The sequence below is a fragment of the Megascapheus bottae genome, chromosome 1, assembly GCF_031878675.1.
Source record: "Megascapheus bottae isolate mThoBot1 chromosome 1, mThoBot2.hap1, whole genome shotgun sequence".
NCBI classification, from domain to species: Eukaryota; Metazoa; Chordata; class Mammalia; order Rodentia; family Geomyidae; genus Megascapheus; species Megascapheus bottae.
The window spans coordinates 53,752,598-53,776,619 of record NC_143509.1 but is presented as its reverse complement, the minus strand read 5'-3'; the positions used below and the strand labels follow the sequence as shown (position 1 = coordinate 53,776,619).

General features: G+C 42.5%; 1 protein-coding gene across 1 annotated transcript in view; it reads left to right on the top strand.

Moving 5' to 3' along the window:
- The window catches only part of Senp5 (SUMO specific peptidase 5), a 28,642-nt gene extending 5,690 nt beyond the window's left edge, over positions 1-22,952 (top strand). The window contains exons 2-10 of the mRNA XM_090344314.1: positions 157-1,679; positions 7,496-7,601; positions 7,939-8,077; positions 8,632-8,679; positions 12,474-12,551; positions 14,587-14,724; positions 16,687-16,770; positions 18,148-18,198; positions 19,404-22,952. Of these exons, the coding sequence (XP_090200440.1) occupies positions 185-1,679; positions 7,496-7,601; positions 7,939-8,077; positions 8,632-8,679; positions 12,474-12,551; positions 14,587-14,724; positions 16,687-16,770; positions 18,148-18,198; positions 19,404-19,514 (2,250 nt within the window). The 5' untranslated portion in view covers positions 157-184 and the 3' untranslated portion in view covers positions 19,515-22,952. The remainder of the gene's footprint in view (positions 1-156; positions 1,680-7,495; positions 7,602-7,938; positions 8,078-8,631; positions 8,680-12,473; positions 12,552-14,586; positions 14,725-16,686; positions 16,771-18,147; positions 18,199-19,403) is intronic.
- Positions 22,953-24,022: the final 1,070 nt, after the last annotated feature.

Below are 24,022 nucleotides of genomic sequence, written 5' to 3'. Positions count from 1 at the left end.
TAGTCTTCTGGCATGCTAGGCAAGCATTCTACCACTAGGCCAAACTCCCGGCCCTGAACTGCATATACTCTTACTTTTTAGTTTTCTGTCTTAATTGCTAAGAGTGTCTTCCTGATGTTAGTACATTTGTAACTTTCCTTTACATTTCCTTTGTAGCTGCAAGTTCTCACTATGCATCAGAAAAATGAAAAAACACAAGAAAGTTCAATGGAGGAAAGGAATCCACTTAGCCTTTTCTGAGAAATGGAGTGCAGGGTTTGGAAGCTTTAAGAAATTCTATTTTCACCAACACTTGTGCATTCTGAAAGCTAAATTGGGAAGACCAGTTACTTGTAATAGACAATTGAGACATTTCCACTGTAGCAAGGAGGCCCTTCACATCCAGAAAACGTGGATCCAGGATGAACCACTTTGTGTTAAGACCAAGTCCAGAGTGCCTATTCAAAATGTCAGTGCTTTGTCCTCTAAAGTGAAAAGAAAGGAAAGTAAGCATTTCATATCGCCCTCGGGGAGTCTTCTGAAACTTCAAGCAAATAAGTTGCTGTCAATAAAGAACTCAGACCATGAATACTGTGGAGAGAAAAGTCTCCTGAAGGCAGTCGCTGGCTTACCAGCAAATACTGTTTCAGGTCAGGCTAGTGGTCACAAACCCAGGACAGAGCCACAAGCTTCTGACTTTCCCATGAAGTTCAATGGAGAGAGCCAAAGACCAGATGAGAACAGCAAAGTTGTGGTCACCTTGAGCAATCATAAGAGAAAACGCTTTTATTATGGCTGTTGCCAAGGGCTGGAGCATCACAGGAATGGGGAGTCCCTGATTCCAAAGAAGCTACAACTTAACCACCATCGAAAAATAAAAGTGTCTTCTCTTATGATGTATGAGAAACTATCCATGATTAGATTTCGGTATAGGATTCTCAGATTGCAACATTTCAGAACAAAAGGCAAAGTTTGCAAGTTAAGGAAAGCCCAGCGAAGCTGGGTACAGAAAGTCACTGGGGATCAAGAGAACCTAAAGGACAACACTGAGAGTGGCAATTGCAGCCCATTCTCTGCTCCAGAACTTAAAGACCCTTCTTGTCAGCATCTACCATACTTTCCAAATATGGATGGCAGTGTTGGAGTGAAGGGAAAGAACTCACTCATGCCTGATGGCCACACTAAAGGAAGTTCTTTCTTGGACAAGGACCTTAGTTTGGATGGAGCATTCCCTGACCAACAGAATGGCAGTACCACATATACCTGGGACCAGTCACCCTGTACTCCTAAGTGGGAATGTACAGAGGTGATCCATGATATCCCCTTAGCAGAACATCATTCTAGTAACATGTTCACCTCAGAAACTGAAAGAGAAATTGTGACTCTGGGTCAGGAAAGTCGAACAAACACTGTTACTAATGACAGCCTAAAGCTGTCTGTGTCCGAAGCAGATAAATCTGTAGATAGGCCAGTGTCTGAAGAGACTGTTCAGAATGAGAACTCCTACCAAATGGAGGAGGATGGACCTCTCAAGCAGAACATTCTTAGTTCTAAGTTGCTGGACCACCCTTACTGTAAAAGTCCACTGGAAGCTCCCCTGGTATGCAATGAACTGAAACTAGAAAACCAAATGGGAAGTGGGAAGCACAGTCAGAAAACTTCTGCAGTGGATGACGAACAGCTCTCAAGCTGCCTTTCTGGTATGTACTCTTCTTTGTTCTCCAACCTCTGCCCACACTTGCTGTCCATTATTCCATTATTCTGTCTTTTTTGGGGGGGGGCGGTGTCATGAGGCTTGAACTCTGGCCTGGGCGCTATCCCTGAGCTCCTCAGCTCAAGGCTGCTTCCCTACCACTGGGCCTGGGTGCTATCTCTGAGCTCTTCAGCTCAAGGACTTACCCTTGAGCTAAGCCCCACTTCCCATTTTCAAGTAGTTAATTGGAGATAAGAGTCTCATAGACTTTAGTGCTTGGACTGGCTTTGAACCTTGATCCTCAGATCTCAGCCTCCTGAGTGGCTAAGATTACAGATGTGAGCCACTGCGCCAGACCCCAGCTCTTTCTATTTATGTGTTACTAAGGAATTGAACCTGGGTCTTTGTGCTCCTGGCCCTTCTTTATTCTTTCTAGAAGGGTTCTATTACTTTTTTCCTCCCACACATGACTTTCCCTTTAAGTGGCTAGATTTTATCATCATCATCATCATCATCATCATCACCATCACTGCATGCACGTGTGCACGCGCGCGCGTGTGTGTGTGTGTGTGTGTGTGTGTGTGTGTGTGTGTGTGTGTGTGTGCGCATGCGCACCAGTTCTGGTGTTTGAACTCAGGGTCTGGTCACTGTCCTAGTGGGCTTTTTGCCCAAGGATAGCCAGCACTCTAGTACATGAGCCGCACTTGTACTTCCAGCCTTTTTTGGTAGTTAGACTTGTGTACTTGGCTGCCAAGGCTGGCCTTGAACTTCAGTCTTCAGATCTTAGCCTCCTCTAAGCGAAATGAGCTTCAGGATATGGAAAGAGGTTTATCTTTGTGATTGTTGTTCCTAATGTACCACGTGAAGCTATTTTTTTTTTGTTTTTTTGGTGCATCATGGGACTTGAACTCTGGGCCTGGCGCTCTCCCTGGGCTCTACAGCTCAAGGCTATAGCTATACCTCTCGTGCCATAGTGCCACTTCCGGTTTTCTTGTGATTAATTGGAGATCAGAGTCTTATACTCTTTAGTGCACAGTCTGGCTTTGAACTATGATCCTCAGATCTCAGCCTTCTGAGTAGCTAGGGTTACAGGCATGAGCCACCCTACCCTGCTATGCGAAGTTATTTCTTTTCTCTTCTTTTTCCCTTAAGGTTTATCTCATGTTGTTACTGTATCTGACTTTGGTACCTGGTGCGTGCGTGTGCGTGTGTGTGTGTGCGCGCGTGCGCGCGTGTGTCTGTGTGTGTCTATGTCTGTGTCTGCATTTGTTTGTTTATTTGAAAAAGAGAAGGTAGAGCTGGTACAGTGGCTCACGCCTGAAATCCTAGCTACTCAGAAGTCTGAGATTTGAGAATCACAGTTGAAAGCCAGCCCAGGCACTGAAGTCATTGAAACTCTTATCTCCAGTTAACCAACAGAAAACCAGAAGTAGCTCTGTAGCTCAAGGGGTAGGGCAGTAGCATTGAGCTAAAGAGCTCAGGAACAATGCCCAGGCCTAGAGTTCAAGTCCCATTCCCACCAAAAAAAAAAAAAAAAGAGAGGGAAAGGTAAGGGAAAAGCAAGATGAGTGGGAGGAGATGGGTGGAAGGAAAGTGGGAGAAAAACATGAGAGGTGTGACAATGTTCAAGAAGTAATATACCAGGGCCTGGAGTTTTGCCAATTGGTAGAGTGCTTGCCTGTCAAGTACAAAGACCCAGCATCAATTCCTCAGTACTACATATGTGGAAAAGTCAGAAATCATGCTGTGGCTCTTGTGGAAAGCCCAAGCACAGTGCTCAGGCTCTGATTTCAAGCCTCAGGACTGGCAGAGAGAGAGAGAGGTTATGTACCCACTACCTGATGAATGTAACTGTAACCCCTCTGTACAGCACCCCAACAATTACATAAAAATACTGAGAAATTTTTGAAACAAACAGAAAACAGATATTAGCCTCCGGAGTAGCTAATATTATAGGCAAAAGCCACTAGCACCCAGCTGTTGTTAGATATTCTACATTGCTATCGTATGTAGATGTTACATAATTTTTTAAAATTTTTATTTATTTATGTATTTTGTTTGTTTGCCAGTCCTGTGCTTGAACCCAAGGGCCTGGGCACTGTCTTTGGGCTTCCTCAAGGGTAGCATTTTATCACTTGAACCACCGCACCGCTTCCAGCTTATTCTGTATATGTTGTACCCATGAGCCCAGGGCTTCATGCATGCTAGGTAATCACTCTACCACTAGGCCACACTCCCAACTCTATAAATTGGTTTTAATTGATGTATACTTGGATTGTTATTCTGTTTCTTCTATGAACTTATGTTGCAGTAAACTTTTATTCTTTTTTTTTTTTTTTTTGCCAGGCCTGAGGCTTGAACTTAGTGCTTAGGCACTGTCCTTGAGCTTTCTCAAGGCTAGTACTCTTGAGTCATAGGCAAGCACTCTACCACTAGACCATACTCCTAGCCTCTTTATTCTTTTTTTTTTTGCTTGGTCATAGGGCTTGAACTCGGCCTGGGTTCTGTCCCTGAGCTCTTCAGCTCAAGGCTACTGCCCTATCCCTGGAGCCACAGTGCCAGTTCTGGTTTTATAGGCATTAATTGGAGATAAGAGTCTCCTGGTCTTTAGTGCACAGGCTGGCTTTGAGCCATGATCCTCAGATCTCAGCCTCTTGAGTAGCTAGAATTGCAGGCATGAGCCTGTAATCCTGTTCTTACGTAGTAAAAATGTGGGGGGTGATGCTGGCAGTGTGGCCTAGTTGGTAGAGTGCTTGCTTAGCATGCATGAATCCCTAGGTTCGATTCCTTGGTACTGCATACACAGAAAAGGCTAGAAGTGGTCCTGTGGCTCAAATGGTGGAGCTCTACCCTTGAGAAGGCTCAAGGACAGTGCCCAGGGCCTGAGTTCAAGCCCCAGAACTGGCCAAAGGGGGAAAAAAATTGTATGTTTGTTTGTTTGTATGTATGTATGTATGTATGTATGTATGTGTGTGTTTAAGTAAATGACTTCCAGTTTTTACTGAAAAAAAATTACAACACGAAGTAAATTGGTATAAGGATTTTGGAGGATAAACTAGCATTATTAATCTTTGATATATTCCCTGGCTTCAAATTTATCCTAGATGTAAAACAGTAAAAGTATGTTTGCATGGGGATATTCAAAGCTTTGATTTGTATTTTGATACTGAAAGGTGTTTATATACATAAAATCAAAACAACAAGTTGCAGATGTAAAGATTAATACATAAAAGCTGGCCATCAGTGGCTTATCCCTAGCTACTCAGGAGACTGAGATTTGAGGATTGAACCTTGGTCTTTCTGGTCAGGCAAAGCTAAGGAATGCCACAGAGTGGCATTTCTGATCTTTCTTTTGATAGGGTTTTGCTAGGTTACCCACATTGGCCTTTAACATGTGATCAACCTCCTGAGTAGCTAGAATCATGAAGTGTTCAATACCACAGTGCTACTGGATTGTCATTTTGTTTTGTTCTTAATGGGATTGGGGATTGACTGTGTTAAAGATAAACTCCAGAATGCTACATGAGGATGTGCTCATGTAGCAATCAGGGTACATCCCCAGCCACTCTTTCCTGTGCCTATTTCCTGCTTTCTTTTCTTTGTAGGTCAGGATCTCCTTATGAAGCTCAGGCTTCTCTCTAACTATAATTACTGTGCATGTAATAATGCACCTAGCTTGAACTAAAAGGGTCAGTTTTGTACTATATGAATTATATTTTATATTTCGTAAAACTGTGAAAAGATACAGCAGCCCTTTTTTTTTTCAGTCCTGGGGCTTGAACTCAGGGCCTGAGTATGTCCTTGGGCTTTTTCCTCTAGTCTAGCACTCTACCACTTGAGCCACAGCACCACTTCCGGCTTTTCTATGTTTGTGGTTCCAAGGAGTTGAACCCGGGTCTTAGTGCATGCTAGGCAAGCACTCTGCCACTAGGCCAAACTCCCGGCCCCAGGAGACTTTTTTTTGGGGGGGAAGGGGGAGTCATAGGGCTTGAACTTTGGGCCTGGGCGTTGTCCCTGAACTCTGGGCGTTGTCCCTGAACTCTTCACTTCAAGACTACAGCTCTATCAGTGTAGCCACAGCCCCACTTCCTGTTTTCTAGTGATTAATTGGAGATAAGAGTCTCACAGTCTTTAGTCCCCCAGCTGGCTTTGAACTGGCTTTGAACAGGGATCCCCAGATCTCAGCCTCCTGAGTAGGGAGGATTACAGATGTGAGCCATCACGCCTTTTTTTTTTAAAGAAGTTTAAATTGACAAAAACTATGTTTAATGAAGTTCAATGTAATATTTAAATGCAAGATCATATCTCTAATACAACCATCACTCACAACTTGTTGGAACACTTGAGAACTATTTTCTTCCTAATTTTCAAGTGTGCAGTACACTTCTAGCTACAGTTACCATCCCCCTTGTTTCCCCAGAACTTGTTCCTCCTGATGAAACCTTTAACCAGCCCCCTAGCCCCTGCTAATCTTGTTTCTATTCCCTACTTAAGGCTGGGCCTTGCAATTGCACATTAATGTGAGATCACAGATGTCCGTCCGTCCTTCCTTCCTTCCTTCCTTTTTTTTTTTTTTTGCCAGTCCTGGGCTTGAGCTCAGGGCCTGAGCACTGCCCTTGGATTTTCTCAAGGCTAGAGCTCTACCACTTGAGCCTCAGCACCATTTCTGGCTTTTTTCTATGTATGTGGTACTGAGGAATCGAACCCGGGTCTTCATGCATGCTAGGCAAGCACTTTAACCACTAGGCCAAACTCCTGGCCCCCTTCCTTTCTTTTTTTTGCCAGTCCTGGGCCTTGTACTTAGGGCCTGAGCACTGTCCTTGGGCTTTCTCAAGGCTAGAGTTCTACTGCTTGAGACACAGCATCACTTCCAGCTTTCTCTATGTATGTGGTACCAAGGAATTGAACCCAGGGCTTTGTGCATGCTACTAGGCAAGCACTCTACCACTAGGCCAAACTCCCGGCCCACAGATTTTCTTTCCATATGTGGTTTGTTCATCTAGCACAATGTTCTCCCAGTATGTCCATATCACCAATTCACCAATAACGGGTTTTCCTTTTTTTTTTTTTTAATTAATGTCAGTCGTGGGGCTTGGACTCTGGACCTGGGCACTGTCCCTGAACTCTTCAGCTCTTAAGTCTCAGTGCCACTTCCAGTTTTCTAGTGGTTAATTTGAGATAAGAGTCTCAAGGTCTTTAGTGCCTGGGCTGGCTTTGAACCACGATCCTCAGATCTCAGCCTCCTGAATAGCTAGGATTATAGACGTGAGCCACCAAGCCACCTTAATGCTTCTTGATCAATGCTTCTATCCTCTCCCATTTCCCCCTCCTGTCCCTATCTTTAAGTTTACACAGTTCCATTTTTACATAATGTATATTGAATATAATGACTGCTTTTCCCACCCTTCCTGCATTCCTGTGTCCCCTTCATTTTTTCTCAAAGGCTAGAGCTCTACCACTTGAGCCACAGCACCACATCCGGCTTTTTTCTATGTATGTGGTACCAAGGAGTCAAACCTGGGTCTTCGTGTATGCTAGTTAAGCACTCTACCACTAGGCCAAACTCCTGGCCCTAGAGCACTAAACTTGAACAATAAAGCTTTGGGACAGCACCTAGGCATATGGTTTCAAACCAAGATCTTCAGATCTCAACTTTCAGAGTAACTAAAATTAGATGTGAGCCACTCGCACCTAGATGAAATACTTCTTTTTACTGAGTGTAATACTATATTGTATGTGTTAAGTGTTTTATATGGGATAAATATTGAGAACAATGGTGCTGAAAATGATTTTTATTGAGTCTTTTTTTCTTTCCTTATGTAGGATTCCTAGATGAGACTATGAAAAAGTATGGTAGTTTGGTCCCACTCAGTGAAAAGGACATCCTTGGAAGATTAAAAGATGTCTTTAATGAAGACTTTTCTAATAGGTATGCCAATTATGGTGAATCTAAGTTTTTTTTTTTTTTTTTTTTTTTTTTTGCCATTTCTGGGCCTTGAACTCAGGGCCTGAGCACTGTCCTTGGGCTTTCTCAAGGGTAGAGCTCTACCACTTGAGCCACAAACTACTTTCAGCTTTTTTCTATGTATGTGGCACCGAAGAATCAAACCCAGGTCTTTGTGCATGCTAGGCAAGCACTCTACCACTAGGCCAAACTCCTGGTTCCAGAATCTAAGTCTTTAAAGTAAAATTATGGTTACATATGACTTTTCTATTGATTTAGAGGGAAAATAAACCTTTTTTTTCTTTCAAAACCTCCATTTCAGAAAAACATTTATCAATAAGGAAATAACAAACTATCGTGCTAGACATCAAAAATGTAACTTCCGAATCTTCTACAACAAGCACATGCTGGACATGGATGATCTGACTACGCTGGATGGTCAGAATTGGCTGAATGACCAGGCAAGTTCCTTTTAGGTTCCCAGGAAAGAAAATTGCATAGGATGTTGCTCTAAAAAATAATTCTTGGTTGGCTTCACACTTGCCTTTTAGAACATAGGTTTTTTTTTGTTGTTTTGTTTTGTTTTTTTGCCAGTCCTGGGCTTTAGCTCAGGGCCTGAGCACTGTCCTTGGACTTTCTCAAGGTTAGAGCTCTACCACTTGAGCCTCAGCAACACTTCCAGCTTTTTTCTATGCATGTGGTACGAAGGAATCGAACCCAGGTCTTCGTGCGTGCTAGGCAAGCACTCTACCACTAGGCCAAACTCCCAACCCCTAGAACATAGTTTTTGTTGTTTTGTTTTTTGGAGGTATTGGAATTTGTACTCAGAGCTTTGTACTTGCCTCACAGACAGCCTCCAACCTAAAACAGTTTTTTAAGTGGCTCTTTACACTAACCCCAGGAACAGGCGGTTTTATAACTACCATTAGTGTCAGTGTTACTTATTCTGCTTATGGTCTGAATTGTACAAGGTCAGTAAGCTTAAGCTAGTTGTACTTTTTTCTTTTTTAAACAGGTCATTAATATGTATGGTGAGCTAATAATGGATGCAGTTCCAGACAAAGTAAGTGAAAATGCCAGCTTAGTAGAGGATCCTTCTTTAAAAATTAATTATTTTGTGGGTAATGGGGCTTGAACTTGGGCTGGGCGCTGTCCATGTGCTCTTCAGTTCAAGGCTACCATCCTACCCCTGGGCCTGGGCATTGTCCCTGAGCTTTTCAGCTCAAAACTACCACCCTACCCTCGAGCCAAGTCCCACTTGCATTTTCTAAAGTTAATTGGAGATAAGAATCTCAGGGGGCCAGGAGTATGGCCTAATGGTAGCATGTACAGAGACCCGGGTTTAATTCCTCGGTACCATACACATAGAAAAAAGCTGGAAGGGGTGCTGTGATTCAAGTGGTAGAGCTCTAGTCTTGAGAAAGCCCAAGGACAGTACTCAGGCCCTGAGCCCAAGCCCAGGACTGGCAAAAAAAAAAAAAAAAAATGGTCCTTCAGACTCATTATCTCCTATTATCAACCAAAAAACAGAAAAGTAGAGGTGTGGCTCAAGTGGTCATACTCTAGCCTTGAATGAAAAAGCTAAGGGACAGCAACTAGGCCCCAAGCTCAAGCCCCAGTAATCAGGCATACATACACATCTGGAGGACAATACTTTGATACTCTGTGGAACTTTTGTGGAAGTGTTTGTTTGTTTTTCAGTTTTGGGGCTTGAACTCTGGGCCTGGGTGTTGTCCCTAAGTTCTTCAACTCAAGGCTAGCATTCTACCACTTTAAGCTACAGCACCAATTCTGGTGTTCTAGTGGTTAATTAGAGATAAGAGTCTCATGGACTTTCCTGCCCAGGCTGGCTTTGAATCTCCATCCTCAGATCTCAACCTCTTGAGTATATAGTTGAGTATATAGGATTGCAGGCATGAACCACTGGTGCCTGGCAGAACTTTTTTTTGGCGGGGGGGGGGAGGGGTGGCGTCGGTTGTGGGGCTTGAACTATGAGCCTAGGTGCTGTCCCTGAGCTCTTCAGTTCAAGGCTATTGCCCTACCCCTTGAGCCACAGTGCCACTTCCAGTTTTCTGGTGTCTTACAGACGTTAGTGCTCTGGCTGGCTTTGAACCAGATTCTCCTTAAAATATAACAATTTACCCAAGTACCTGAGATGGGAGGATCAGATTACATGCCCACGCAGGCAGAGAAAAGTCCATCTAAAAGCTGGGTTTCTTGGGCGGGAATGTGACCTAGCAAAAGAGTACTTGCCTAGCAACATGAAGCCCTGGGTTCGATTCTTTGGTACCACGTAACCAATGTGATGCTGTGGATCAAGTGGTAGAACACTAACCTAGAGTAAAAAAAAAAAAAAAAAAATGGGGCTGGGAGTTTGGCCTAGTGGTAGAGTGCTTGCCTAGCATGCATGAAGACCCGGGTTCGATTCCTCGGTACCACATACATAGAAAAAAGCCAGAAGTGGTGCTGAGGCTCAAGTGGTAGAGCTCTAGCCTTGAGAAAGTCCAAGGACAGTGCTCAGGCCCTGAGCTCAAGGCCAGGACTGGCAAAAAAAAAAAAAAAAAAAATGGAAGGACAGTGCCCAGGACCTAAGTTCAAGCCCCAGGACTGGCAACAAAGGTGGGCTGGTGGCATGGTTCAAATAATAGTGTCAGTCATGAACAGCAAAGCTAAATAAGTGGGTGGGATTTGAGGTTAAGCCTGGGTATAAGTTATATAAATTACATGAAGCAATTTAAGCATAGAAGTGGTACAGTGGCTCAAGTGGTAGAGTGTCAGCCTTAAGCTAAAGAGTTCTGGGACAGCACACCCAGGACCATGACCGACCAAAAAAGAAAAAAAAAGAAAAGTAATTTAAGCAGATAAGTATCAGTCTTCAGTGCTGTTTATGAGTATAGAAGCAACGTTTAACTTTTTGCTTAAAGCCATAAACCTAAAACCAGAGGCAAAGCTCAAGTGGGAGAGTGCCAGCTGTGACTGAAAAATACTAGCAAGAGAACAAGGCTCTCAAAAAAAATATTCAACCACAAACTTGTGATGCATTATAAGTTGAAATCATGAGGGAAGTGTCAGGACTTTTTTTTTGTTGAATGCTCTTAATCACCAGAGTTTACCTTTAAACCTTTAATTTATGGTTTTATCTTCATTAACTGTATATTCCAATGTACTGAATCTTTTTCTTTTTTTTGACAGTCCTGGTGTTTGAACTCAGGGTCTGGGCACTGTCCTTGAGCTTTCTAAAGGCTAATACCCTACTATTTGAGCCACAGCACCACTTCAGGCCTTTTCTGTGTATGTGGTACTGTGGAATCAAACCCAGGGCCTCACACATGCTAGGCAAGCACTCTACCATGAGGCCACACTCCTACACCTTCAATGTACTGAATCATCATGGAGTTATAACAATTCTTTCTTAAGGCAGTGGTTATTTAGCAAGCCTTGAAGATTCAGATGCACACCAGATTTCATCGTTGCTGCCCTAGAGACAGCTACTGCATCCTCTTCTTATTCATGTTTAGCTAATTTTTTCTTGAAATAGTATGCTAGAAGGTTTACAGAAACGGATTACTGAGCCCTACTTTTCAAGATTCTGCTTTAGCAGGTCTGAGAGGATGCCAGCTTTCTGATGAAAGCTCATGACTGATTCTTTCTTTTAGTTTGGTGACCACATCTTGAGAGCCATAAGCACTAAGGGAACAATTTTAATTTAGATGGGTCAAAGAATGAACATTTTAAGAAAACTGTATGGAGCTGAGCGTGGGTGGCTCACGCCTGTAATCCTAGCTACTCAGGGGCTGAGATATGAGGACTGAGGTTCAAAGCCAGCCCGGGCACTAAAGATCCTGAGACTCTTACCTTTAACCACTAGAAAACCAGAAGTGGGGCTGTGGCTCAAGGGTAGGGTGGTAGCCTTGAGCTGAAGAGCTCAGGGACAACACCCAGGCACAGGGTTAGGGTAGTAGTGTTGAGCAGAAGAGTTCAGGGACAGCGCCCAGGCCCAGAGTTCAAGCCCCACAACTGACAAAAAAAAAAAAAAAAGAAAAAAAGAAGGAAAGAAAACTGTATGGAGCTGGGGTGGAGCTTAGTAGTCTCAGAGTACTTGTTTAGTGTGTATGAAATACTAGCTCCATTCCTAGCACTGGAAAGGCAAAGCAGAATCTGTATACCATCCATCTCAGAAGAGCTGAAACATATTGTAAATGTGCTCAGGCCTTTGGGTAGTTACTATTCAGTAGTCTCCAAAACTGCATTCTTCAGGTATGTTAGATTTATAGTCTGTATCACTTGAGTTCTAGGTAATCACTACCTCATTTTTTCATAGCCTCTTACAACTTTATCATCTGATTTGGAGAGATTTGTCAGGTTGCCTTTCTACTTGATTGGATTCAGGTACTCTACTTAAGGTCCTGTTGCACTTCTGACTAGACCCAGCTATAAGGTCATTCTAATGAACAGTTGGAGAGAATCTTCTGTAAAGCATGTAAAGTATTTTCTATATTTTGATCTTTTTTTTTTCTTTTTTTTTTTTGCCAGTCCTGGGCTTGAGCTCAGGGCCTGAGCACTGTCCTTGGACTTTCTCAAGGCTAGAGCTCTACCACTTGAGCCTCAGCACCACTTCCGGCTTTTTTCTATGTATGTGGTACCGAGGAATCGAACCCGGGTCTTCATGCATGCTAGGCAAGCACTTTAACCACTAGGCCAAACTCCCGGCCCTATTTTGATCATTTTTTAAAAAGAAGTGTCTTTCCCCCTTTGTCTGTGTTATTTTCAGGCATCTTTAAATTTTCATTTGCCTTTGAAATTCTATTTCAGTATAGCCTGATATAACCTGTTTGCTGTTTATCTGCTCTGTTTTAGGTTCATTTCTTCAACAGCTTTTTTCATAGACAGCTGGTGACCAAAGGATATAATGGAGTTAAGAGATGGACTAAAAAGGTATTCTTCCTTGGGGAGTAATGATAAGAACTTAGATGCCAAAATGCTAGTTAGACTTAAAATCTTTTTTCCCTTGAACTTCAAAAAGTTGTACAGCTGAGTGCTGGTGACTTAAGCCTGTAGTCCTAGCTATTCAGGAGGCTGAGATCTGAGAATTGTGGTTTGAAGCCAGCCCGGGCAGGAAGCTCTGTGAGACTCTTATCTCCAGTTAATGCTCAGAAAGCCAGAAGTAGAGCTGTGGCTCAAGTGGTAGATCACTAATCTTGAGCTGAAAAGCTTACTGACAGTGCCCAGGCCCTGTGTTCAAGCCTTAAGACTGGCACATTAAAAAAAGAAAAAAGAGGGGGCCCGGGAGTTTGGCCTAGTGGTTAAAGTGCTTGCCTAGCATGCATGAAGACCCGGGTTCGATTCCTTGGTACCACATACATAGAAAAAAGCCGGAAGTGGTGAGGCTCAAGTGGTAGAGCTCTAGCCTTGAGAAAGTCCAAGGACAGTGCTCAGGCCCTGAGCTCAAGCCCAGGACTGGCAAAAAAAAATAAAAAAAATAAAATAAAAAAAGAAAAAAGAAAAAGAAGCTAGGTCTGGTGGCTCACACTTGTAATCCTAGCTACTCAGGAGGCTGAGATCTGAGGATCAAGGTTCAAAGCCAGCCCAGGCACTAAAGACTGGGTATCTCCAATTAACCACCACCAAAAACCCAGAGGAGGTGCCATGGTTCCAGTGGTAGGGTGGTAGCATAGAGTTGAAGAGCTCAGGGACAGTACCTAGGCCCAGAGTTCAAGCCTCATGACTGACAAAAAAACAGTCTTGCTCCTGATGCTTGTAAGATTCTCCTTCATTTCCCCCCCCAACCTTTTTTTTTTTTTTTTCAAAGTCTTGCTACGTAGCTTATGCTGGCCTCAGTTCTCAATCTTCTTGCTTCATCCTGTAGTTATTTATGTGCCTCCAAGTCCCATTCCTCTCATCTTTCTTCATTTTCCTTCCTAGTACCTTCTATACCTGATTGATAAAAAATTTGCTGTCCCAAGGGGGGAAAACAAGATGAGGGGAGGGGGAGGGGAAGGGAAATGAGGACAAAAACATGAGAAGGGGTATCAATGTGTGTGAAGTAATGCACCTTCTATCTGGTGAATATAACTGTAACCCTTCTATTAATTACAATAAAAATATATGAAAAAAAAAGAAAGAAAATTTGCTGTCCCTCTCCTCTACTGGAATGAACTTTGCTTGAGAAATTTTTTTTTAAATGTAGCAACATCAGAGTAGTATTGAATAAATGATCTAAAGAATATAAAGATAGCTGGGCCAGGAACATAGCCTAATGGTAGAGTGCTCACCTAGCATGCATGAAGTCCTGAGTTCGAGTCCTTGGTACTACATACTTACAAAAGGCCAGAAGTGGTGCTGTGGTTCAAGTGGTAGAACACTAGCCTTGAGCAAAAAGTGTGCAAGGACATTGCCCAGGCTCTGAGTTCAGGCCCCAGAACTGGCAAAAAAAATAAAAAAAATAAAATTAAAATAAAAATTAAAAAAGGTAACTAAAAATATGTGCTATATGTAACCAAATGTGGTGACCAAGCCTCAGAGACTGGAGGATCCAGAATTTGGGGTCAGAGCCACAGTGAGACCATGTCTTAAAAAGCAAACCCTAGGCCTGGGAGTTTGGCCTAGTGGTTAAAGTGCTTGCCTAGCATGCATGAAGACCCGGGTTCGATTCCTCGGTACCACATACATGGATAAAAGCCAGAAGTAGTGCTGAGGCTCGCGTGGTAGAGCTCTGGCCTTGAGAAAGTCCAAGGACAGTGCTCAGGCCCTGAGCTCCAGCCCAGATCTGGCCAAAAAAAATTAATACTTTATATTTATTGTTTTCTTTGTTTATATGTTGCAAGCATGGACTTTAAAGACTTGTGTTCTAATTTTCATTCACAACTTCCTAGTTTATGACCTTCAACAGGTCAAAGGTAAATGAAAACTGCTATCTTTCATTGTCGATTCTGTAATGATGGCTGCATTTCTTTTCTATTTTCTTGTTCAGGTGGATTTGTTTAAAAAAAGTCTTCTGTTGATTCCAATTCACTTGGAAGTTCACTGGTCTCTCATTACTGTGACACTCTCGAATCGAATTATTTCATTTTATGATTCCCAAGGCATTCATTTTAAGTTTTGTGTAGAGGTAAGTTAGCATTGTGCCTAATTTCTCATGTATCTTATGGTTGGCAAAATTATAGCTTAGCTCTAGATATAGTAACAGAAGACTGTGACATATCAGAACAGTTTCTGCCAGCAAAGTGCTAGACCATTAGCAGAGAAAAGGACAGCAAAAAGACTCCCATGGCAGGAAGAAGAAGCTGTCAAATCCAAACTTCCCTCTTGGATACCTATCCTGTTTGGGTTTTTTGTTTTTTTTATCAGCTTTTCCTTTAGATGTTCTTTTTTGGGGGGAGGGGGGAGTACTGTGATGTGAACTCAAAGCCTCCAGCATGCTAGACAGGTGCTCTGGTCGAGCCATTGTCCTACACCTTTTTTTTTGTTTTTCCAATAGGATCTTTTTGTCCTGGTCAGACCAGGACCATGATCCTCCTTTTTTATCTTTCCCATGTAGCTGTAATAACAGGTGTGTGCCATCACTCTCAGATGTTTTGTGTTTGAGATAGGTGTCTCATAAACTTAGTGCTCTGGCTGGCTTCTAACTGCAGTCCTCCTATCTCAGCCTCCACATTGCAAGGGTTACAGGCCTGAACCACCACTCTCGACTTAAAACTGCATCTTAAATGTAAATAGGAATTATTTTCTTTGGTTTCTTAGAGTTGATACGATTTGTGTCTTACAGCTAACTTCTATAGAATAAATTATAACGTAAGAAAATTAACTGGCACAATATTAGATTTCAGCTAATACTAATTCAACAAGAAGTTAGGATACAACTTCCAGAAAAACCCGTAGATCTCTTGATATCCTGCATCGCCAAGATCTAGTGAAAGCTGTGTGTGGTTACACGTTTCTTTAATCCCAGCTGCTGGGAAGTAGAGTTAGGAGGATTGCAATTTTAGGTCAACCCAGGCAAATAAGTTAATGAGGGACTAGGAGTTTGCCCTAGTAGTAGAGTGCTTGCCTAATGTGCACAAAGTTGGGTTCAATTGCTTGGTTCCACATACATAGAAAAAGCCAGAAGTGGTGCTGTGGCTCAAGAGGTAGATCTCTAGACTTGAGAAAAGTCCAAGGATAGTACTTAGGCCCTGTGTTCAGGTGCCAGGACTGGTCAAAAAAAAAAAGTAGAAGTGGCACTGTGGCTCAAGGGTAGGGTGGTAGCCTTGAACTGAAGAGCTCAGGGACAACACCAAGACCCAGAGTTCAAGTCCCACAGTGACCCCCCCCCCAAAAAAAAGAAAAGAAAAAGGTAATGAAATCCTATTTGCAAACTAGCTAAAACAAAATGAGCTATGGTAGTGGCTCAAATGGTACCACCTGCCTAGTAAGTATGAGGCCCTAAGTTCAAATTTTAGAGCCACCAAAAATAGTAATGATTCTCTCTATAGCTGGAATGTTGTTCATTTACTTTTAGCTTATTTCTACCATGCTTTCTTTCCCTCTTGAGTACTGACAACGATTAAAACCTTACTTTTGGATAAGCACTAGTGGCTCATGCCTGTAATCTTCTTAGGAGGCTGAGATCTAGAGATTACAGGTCAATATCAGCATGAGCAAGAAAGTTTCTAAGACTCTAATTAATCAGCAAAGAACCAGGAGTGGAGGTGTGGCTTGGGGAAGAGCGCCAGCCTTGAGTGGAAAAGCTAGGAAATAGTGCCCAGAAGCTGAGTTCAAGCCCCAGGACAGACTCATGGAAAAAATGCCTTTTTGTCTTTCTAGTATAGAATTTCCAAGTACAGCAAGTTGACTTACTGTTGGAAACAAATTCCAGTATCCACACTCTGAATACATAGTACAGTACTGAATCTGCCATAACAATACAGAGTGAAAGTTCTGAACTATTGTTCAGCTCTAAACTTATAATACATGGTCTACTCTGTTATATGAGGCCACAGTTCTTCCCTTTGCTTCCGTCTGCTGTGGGCAGGTTCCACTTTTCACAGACTGATGGAACACAGCATCTGTGTTGTGGTTTCTTTTTAACCAGAATATAAGAAAGTATTTGCTGACTGAAGCCAGAGAAAAGAACAGACCTGAATTTCTTCAGGGTTGGCAGACTGCTGTTACCAAGGTATGTATGATACAAATGACTTTCAGAGTTGTGCTGTGGTGGCTCACACCTGTAATCTTAGCTGCTCAGGAGACTAGAATCTGAGGATTATGGTAAAAGTCTGTGAGACTCTTTCCAGTTCACCAGCAAAAAGTTGGAAGTGGAGGTGTACTCCCTTGCAAGAGTTACAGGACCCTGAGTTCAAGCCCCAATACTGCAGTAAAAACAAAGCAACAATAAAAACCACAAAAAGACATTCAGGCAAGTCCACAGGAGATGGTGAAAACTGGTTACAGGGAGAGTCTGGAGGAGGCTTTAAGAGACAGCTTAGAACAAACTTACTCATTGCTGTTTCCCTGTGCTTGCCCGCACAAAATTTTGGTTGGGGTTAGAAGTCGCACTTTCTTTGTGGTGCCTACTTCCATGTAGACTCAGAATAGTGCTAACATGACTTTGAGTCTTAGGAAAAAAAGATCATGAGAAGACCCCATCATGGTTGGCCCTTCAACACCAAAGCTATCTGTAGAACAGAATGACCAGGCATACCCCCCAAATCCTGTCATGAAAACCAGTGTCTTGGAGTTTTCCTGTAATCTCATTTCATCCTTTTATAGCCTGTGAAATAAGGAAATCATTTAGGAATAAACAGCACCTTTGTTTTATAGATGAAAGAATTGAAGCTTGAGTTTAACATTCCCCAAAAGACAAGAGAACTTCTGATACAGGCAGGTGTTTGCACTCAGGTCTGTATAGATTGTTGATCCAGTGCTCTAGGCAGGGTCTTGACATAGACCTTGAGCCCAAATTCACCAAGACAAGATGAATTCATCCAGGGGCTGAACCAGTATTGTGCTTCTAACCAGTCCTGGACTTTGAAATGCTCTGACCCTCTCTACCTGACATCTGTGTTCTCCCTTAGTCATCACCTTTCCTGAACAGGGAGAACCCCTTGGTCCTACAGGAGTCAGTCAGTGCTTTGGGAAGCACAGTCCACCTTCACTTGATTTTTTTCCAAGTAAAGGTTGCTAGCAAAGTTACTATTATCTGAGTCTAGGCCTGTGCCCTCTGATCCACTGTTCTACGTTTGTTTTTGTTGTCTTTGAATTGATAGCACAACTAATTATTCAGGTGGGTGTTTAAAAAAAATAGCCTTTATCTGATTTCCCTATTTCTCATATTTGGGTAAATGTTGTTCTTGAAGTTGTGGTTGCTGCTTGCACTTTTCTTGTGGCCACATGCCTCCACTGTGTTAATGTGCTAGATGTGCTTATATACTTAATGTATTAACAGTGTATGCTGGGGAGACCCAGCTTTTCTGTTGCTTGCTTGTTTGCACATAAAAGCTTTTTCTTCTGTGAAAGTACTTATTTTAATGACCATTTTCTTTTTTCTTCTCAGTGTATTCCACAACAGAAAAATGACAGTGACTGTGGAGTCTTTGTGCTCCAGGTAAAGAAATATTGGTTTTCCCCCCGCCCCTTCAGAATATATGAGTTAAATTTGTTGTATTTAGAGAAGAGGGCTGGGAGTATACAAGGTATAGGCCTTAGTTTTCCTTCTCTTTCTGAAAGTTGTGATATGGTGGTTTTGTACTTGCAAGTTATCCTTAAGAAGAACCGCCTTCCAGGGCCCAAAATGAACAATGATTTGTAGTTAGCACACCAGAGACCAACTTGAGTTGGTCCTACCACAGACCTTTGGCATTTGCAGAATTGACTTTTTTTTTGCCAGTCCTGGGGCTTGAACTCAGGGCCTGAGCACTGTCCTTGGGCTTTTTCCTCAAGGCTAGAACTCTACCACTTGAGCCACAACACCACTTCCAGCTTTTCTATGTGTATTGTACCAAGGAATCGAATCTGGGTCTTTGCTCATGGTAGGCAAGCACACTACCACTAGGCCAAACTCCCGGCCCCCAAATTGACTTTTTAAAACAATCACTGGCAGACAACCTGAGGTCTTTGAAACAAACACATTTTTATAAAGACAGATAGTCAAAAGCACATGCTGGCTCACACATGTAATCCTCCCTGTTCCCGAGGCTAAGATCTGAGGATTATGGTTCTAAGCCAGCGTGGGCAGGAAAGTCTTTGAGAGACTTATCTCTAATAAACAATTCAGAAACAGCCGCAAGTGGGGCTCAAGTAGTAGAGCACTAGCCTTGAGCACAGAGAGGCTCAGGGACAGCAGCCAGGCCCAGGGTTCCAGTTTCAGGACCAGCAGCAAAACAAACAACAAAAACCCATGTGGAAGGCCTCCTCTACTGTCTAAAAGGGTAATGGAAAAAAATTGAACGCATATATTTATATTTGTGATATATCACAAAATTCATGAATTCTCAAACATCTTGGAAGGTTCTTCATTCCTGTATCTAATATACACTTGGGGTGTGAGCCTAGCTGCACATAGGATACATATATCCTTTGCTGCTTATCTCAATGTTGGGTCAACTGGAAAGGGAGGGGAGATTCCCTAATGCACATTTGCCTAGAACAGTGATTCTAACTTGGAAGTAAATGTAAAGTGGTGTCTTTTATAAACTGGTTCCTACAAACTTGACTTTGCAACCATAGAGTATTAGATGGCCCTCTGATAGTACACGGTACTGGTACACAGTCCCATGTGCCACTTAAGTGTTGGTTTCCCAACCTTTGCAGTACTGCAAGTGCCTCGCCTTAGAGCAGCCTTTTCAGTTCTCTCAAGAAGACATGCCACGGGTGCGGAAGAGGATTTACAAGGAGCTGTGTGAGTGCCGGCTCCTGGACTGAGACTCAGAAGGGACTCTGCAAGTCTGACCAAGTTGGAGCAGATGGTTTGTTACTTGAATCTCCAAACATTTTTTTTAATTTTTTTCAGATACTTCAGATTAGTGGTATTTGGCCACTATTATTACCTCAAATTTATTTTTGCCCTTTTCATTTCGCCAGCTACCATGTACTTTTTTAAATGTTCAGTTTGGTTTCATTTTTAACGTATGGATCCCATGTGCCCCTCCCATATTTAATATTTATTATCCAAACGCATGCACATAGACAGAGCATGCAGTGAAGAGTATTAAAAAAAAAGCCTAGTAGATTTGGTGCAGCTTTTGAAACTTAGACACGAACTGAGTACAGGTTTGAACATTATCCTCAGAACCTAAAAATGCAAGATGATTGATCCTGTTACAGTGGAACTCATATTTGTTCCCTAGGGCATAAAGGTGGCTGGGAGTAGCCAGTCCTTTACTTTTACCAGCAGCACTTTTCAGTGACTTCCCTCAGAGCATAAGATGCATTCCTTGTGAAGGGTTGAGGTGGAAGTGACTGTAACTGATGTGGCTCTTGTGTCTGGAGGTACACTTACTGTCAAGCCCAGCTCCTACTTTGGGAAGAGGTGACTGAGGTATGAGAAAATGACAGCCTTAGGGGGCTGTTATCTTAAATGCCATCTCCATCAGGAAATATAGCACATAGCAAGATTTCATAAATGCTTTCATTATGATGTTGAATTCCTTGGATTTTTCTGTTCTTGACCTGTGAACAAACTTAGCATCTATCAAACTAGTGGTCAGACCAGTGATTCATTCTTTTTTACAAGCAATTTGCAAATTGTCACTTATTGTGTTACCTCCTTTATGGAAGACATTAAGATTTACCAAATTCTATTTCCAGAGTATTTGAAATACAAACTTCAGAATGAAAGACTGACTTTAGGTCTTAAGAGTGGTAAGTTCAAAGAGTGCAGCACGTGTATTAGCAAGTGTTTCCCTGATGTCTTCTCTTCCCCAGTATCTCAGCAACACCCCAGGCTTGTTGGCTTCTGTAATACCATTCCTCACACTCCAGCACAGGAGTTGCTTTTCCCCATTATCAGTTTCAACTTCTGGAAACAGGCTGTAAATGTGGCTCTCTGCTCTTATACTTAGCCGTGTTAAAATATGGACTGAGCTCCAGTGGCTTACACATGTTAGCCTAGCTACTCAGGAGACTGAGGTCTTCATTCAAAGCCAGGTTGTGGAGAAAAGTCAGTCTCCAAAATAACTAGCAAAAAAGCAGGGCCAGAGGTATGATTCAAGTGGCAAAACACCAGCTGAGCAAGTTTGCAGTTCAAACTCAATACTGGTACCCCAGAAATGAAAGCAGAGAACCTAGCATCTTTAGCTTTTGCAACATATTTAAAAGGAATATGTTAAACATAATTATCTTTTCGCAGCTGAGAAAGGAAAATGTGTATTCAGAAACTTGTACTGAAAATTATGAAGTGAATGACAAAATATACTTGAATTTATGCCTGGTTAGGTGTGAGTTGTGAAAGATTTCACTTGGCTGAGCAAGGTAGACTGCCTACAGTTGAGCACTGAGACTATGTTGACACATAGGGTTCCCAACACCAGCATTTCCTTGTTCTGGGTCCTCCACACTTAGTTTAAAACCAGGTATTTCTTACTGTGCTTCAGGTCATTAAAAAGACTGGGAAACTGGGTACCGGTGGCTCATGTTTGTAATCCTAGTTGCTCAGGAGGCTGAGATCTGAGGACCTTAGTTTAAGGCCAGCCTGTCTTCACTGGAGACCCATAACCAGTTAACCAGCCAAGCCAAGCCAAGAGGGGGATGGCCCTGAGTTCAGTCCCCAGTGGGTAGAGGCACTCCATACGGTTGCAGGTAAGGATTATCATCACTAGGGAAGAAGAGTATTTAGGAGTGGGGAACATGCCTTCTTTAGGCTTTCAGACATAATCATGCAAACACAAGATTCTTCCAGATTTGTATACATGGCATCTTGTTCCCCTTTGGTGGCTGTACCAAAGTGGCTAGTAACCAGGCAACTCACTCAAAATATTGTGTAGTAAGAACAATTCTACATCAGAGTGAGGAAATAGCTCTTCTCCCAGCGACAGACTCGTGCAGGAGAGTTATTTTCTTGTGATAATCTTTTGTTGAAACAGAGTTTCACTGTGTCACTCAGGCCTCAGCTTGGGGTCCTCATCCTCTTGCTCCAGCCTCTGAATATTGAAGCGTAGGCATGCAGCAACATGCCTAGAGTTTGAGTTGTCATATCCTCCACTGAGAATCTGTCACCATGTCAGCACTAAGGCCTGCAGGCGCAAGAGTAGAGACCTGCGCTGTCCATGTCTAGTTACTCTTTCACTTCCAGCATGATAGACACTCTAAGGTGTGCCTCCCAGCATGGCTTAGCCTAAATGTTGAGTATTTTCGGTCTGTTTCAAATACATTTCTGTTATTCATGAAACTTGGTTCTAGCATATCTTTGCTTTTCGCTATAATCTGTGCTTAGATATAAACTTCTATTTCTAAATGCTCCAGTCCTAGAATGGAAAGTCTTTTATCTTGTTTGCAGTAATTGCTTTCTTGCCAAGGATACTTCTGAAATATACTCTGGGCTGTTGGTGAGACAGCTTTACTGTCCCTAGGTTGGCACTGAACTCTTGGAGTCAGACACAGAGTAGACAGCCTGTGCAACTGGGATTAAGAGGCCTTGCAAGCTGCCTTGTCCTCTTTGTAGACTATCAGGATCTAGTTGCTTCTTTCCTGTGATCTTTCTTTTTGTTAAATCTATAGCAGTGTACTTAGATTAATTCAGCTATTAGTATTTTCAGGGATCATAGAGAATCAGATTTCAGTTAGTCTCTTTAAGGGAAAAGAAGCTGCTGTTGCCAGTAATCCTGCATCTTGCCTTTATTTTCTGCTTAGCACTGAACGTAACGCTCATCTTCAACTTATACTTTAAATAAAATAGTAACAGACCTAATGAACACAGCACTCACCCAATCTGAGTTACCCTTTTACTCTGCAGTTGTTCTTTACTGACTGCTCCCCTGGGTTACATAAAATTGTGGATCTGAGTAGGTCAGGCCCTTCAGGTGAACTAACAGTATGATTGGATCTACCATCTGTTCTGCTTCATTAAGAAACCAAGTTAATCAGCAGTTTTAAATAAAGTACCTAATTTGTTATGTGCTAGGCTCTGCCTCCTGGCCTGTAAATAATTAAGACCTAGAGAATACCATCAGAGAAGTGCTAACTGTATATGGTTGTTCGAAAAGCAGACTGTGACACGTTGTTTACTTAAATGGTACCTGTTGGTCAGACAAAGAATTTATTAAAAGATTATGATCATGTAAAATTGCAGTACTCAACCCTTCTAGCAAAATATTTTTTTGAAAAATAAACTAAATACCTTTATAAATGTGTGTTTTATGTTGAATAATGTGCACTATTTGATAATTAGTGTGTTTTCTTAGTGACATTCATGAGTAAGGCTACATTAAGAACGTTGACCAGGGGCCGGGAGTTTGGCCTAGTGGTAAAGTGCCTGCCTCGCATGCACAAAGACCCAGGTTCGATTCCTTGGTACCACATACATAGAAAAGGCCAGAAGTGGTACGGTGGCTCAGGGTAGAACACTAGCCTTGAGGGAAGTCCAAGGACAGTGCTCAGGCCCTGAACTCAAGCCCAGGACTGGCAAAAAAAGAAAAAGAAAAAGAAAAAAAAAGAACGTTGACCAGGCTGGGGGCGGTGACTCACACCTGCAATCCTAGCTACTCAGGAGGCTGAGATCTGAGGATCACAGTTCAAAGCCAGCCTAGGCACTAAAGTCTGAGAGACTCTTCGCTCCAATTAACCACTAGAAAACTAGAAGTAGCTTTGTGGCTCAAGTGGTAGCAGATAGCCTTGAGCTAAAGAACTCAGGAATAGCACCCAGACCCAGAGTTCAAGCCTCATGACTGACAGAAGGAAAAAAAAAAAGAGGGAAAAAGTGAACAGTGTAGGTCCTAACCACCCTACCTTGGATTCATTAATACAATATTTTGGCCAGAGTGCTTGCCTAGCAAGTGCAAGGCCTTGGGTTCAATCTTATCGCTAAAAAAAGAACTCACTAGTCATGTGTGGCTACTGAGCATTTAAAATGTGGGTAGTGTAAGAAATTTCATACTTTTATTTGTTACATAGTCACAGATGGTTAAGTGGCTACTGTACATGGAACTTGATCTCTAAAGGGAGTCTTAAGTTTCGCATGTCTGCTAACAATGTAGAAGGATCCAATAATCTTGCAAGCCCCATTCTGACTACATCTGACCCTTTGCCATAGATCACAGTCTCTACTATGTGACTCCATGGCTGAGTTCTTTCTCTAAAGTGAGAAATGGGTCATGTGTTGTCCCTAAAAGTGTCATGTCGGTTAGCATCCTCAAGTCCAAGAAACTTCAGGCCCTCAACCTTTCCATCATCTGCAGCACATTTCCTGGAAATTCAACCTACTGTCAATAGTTGCT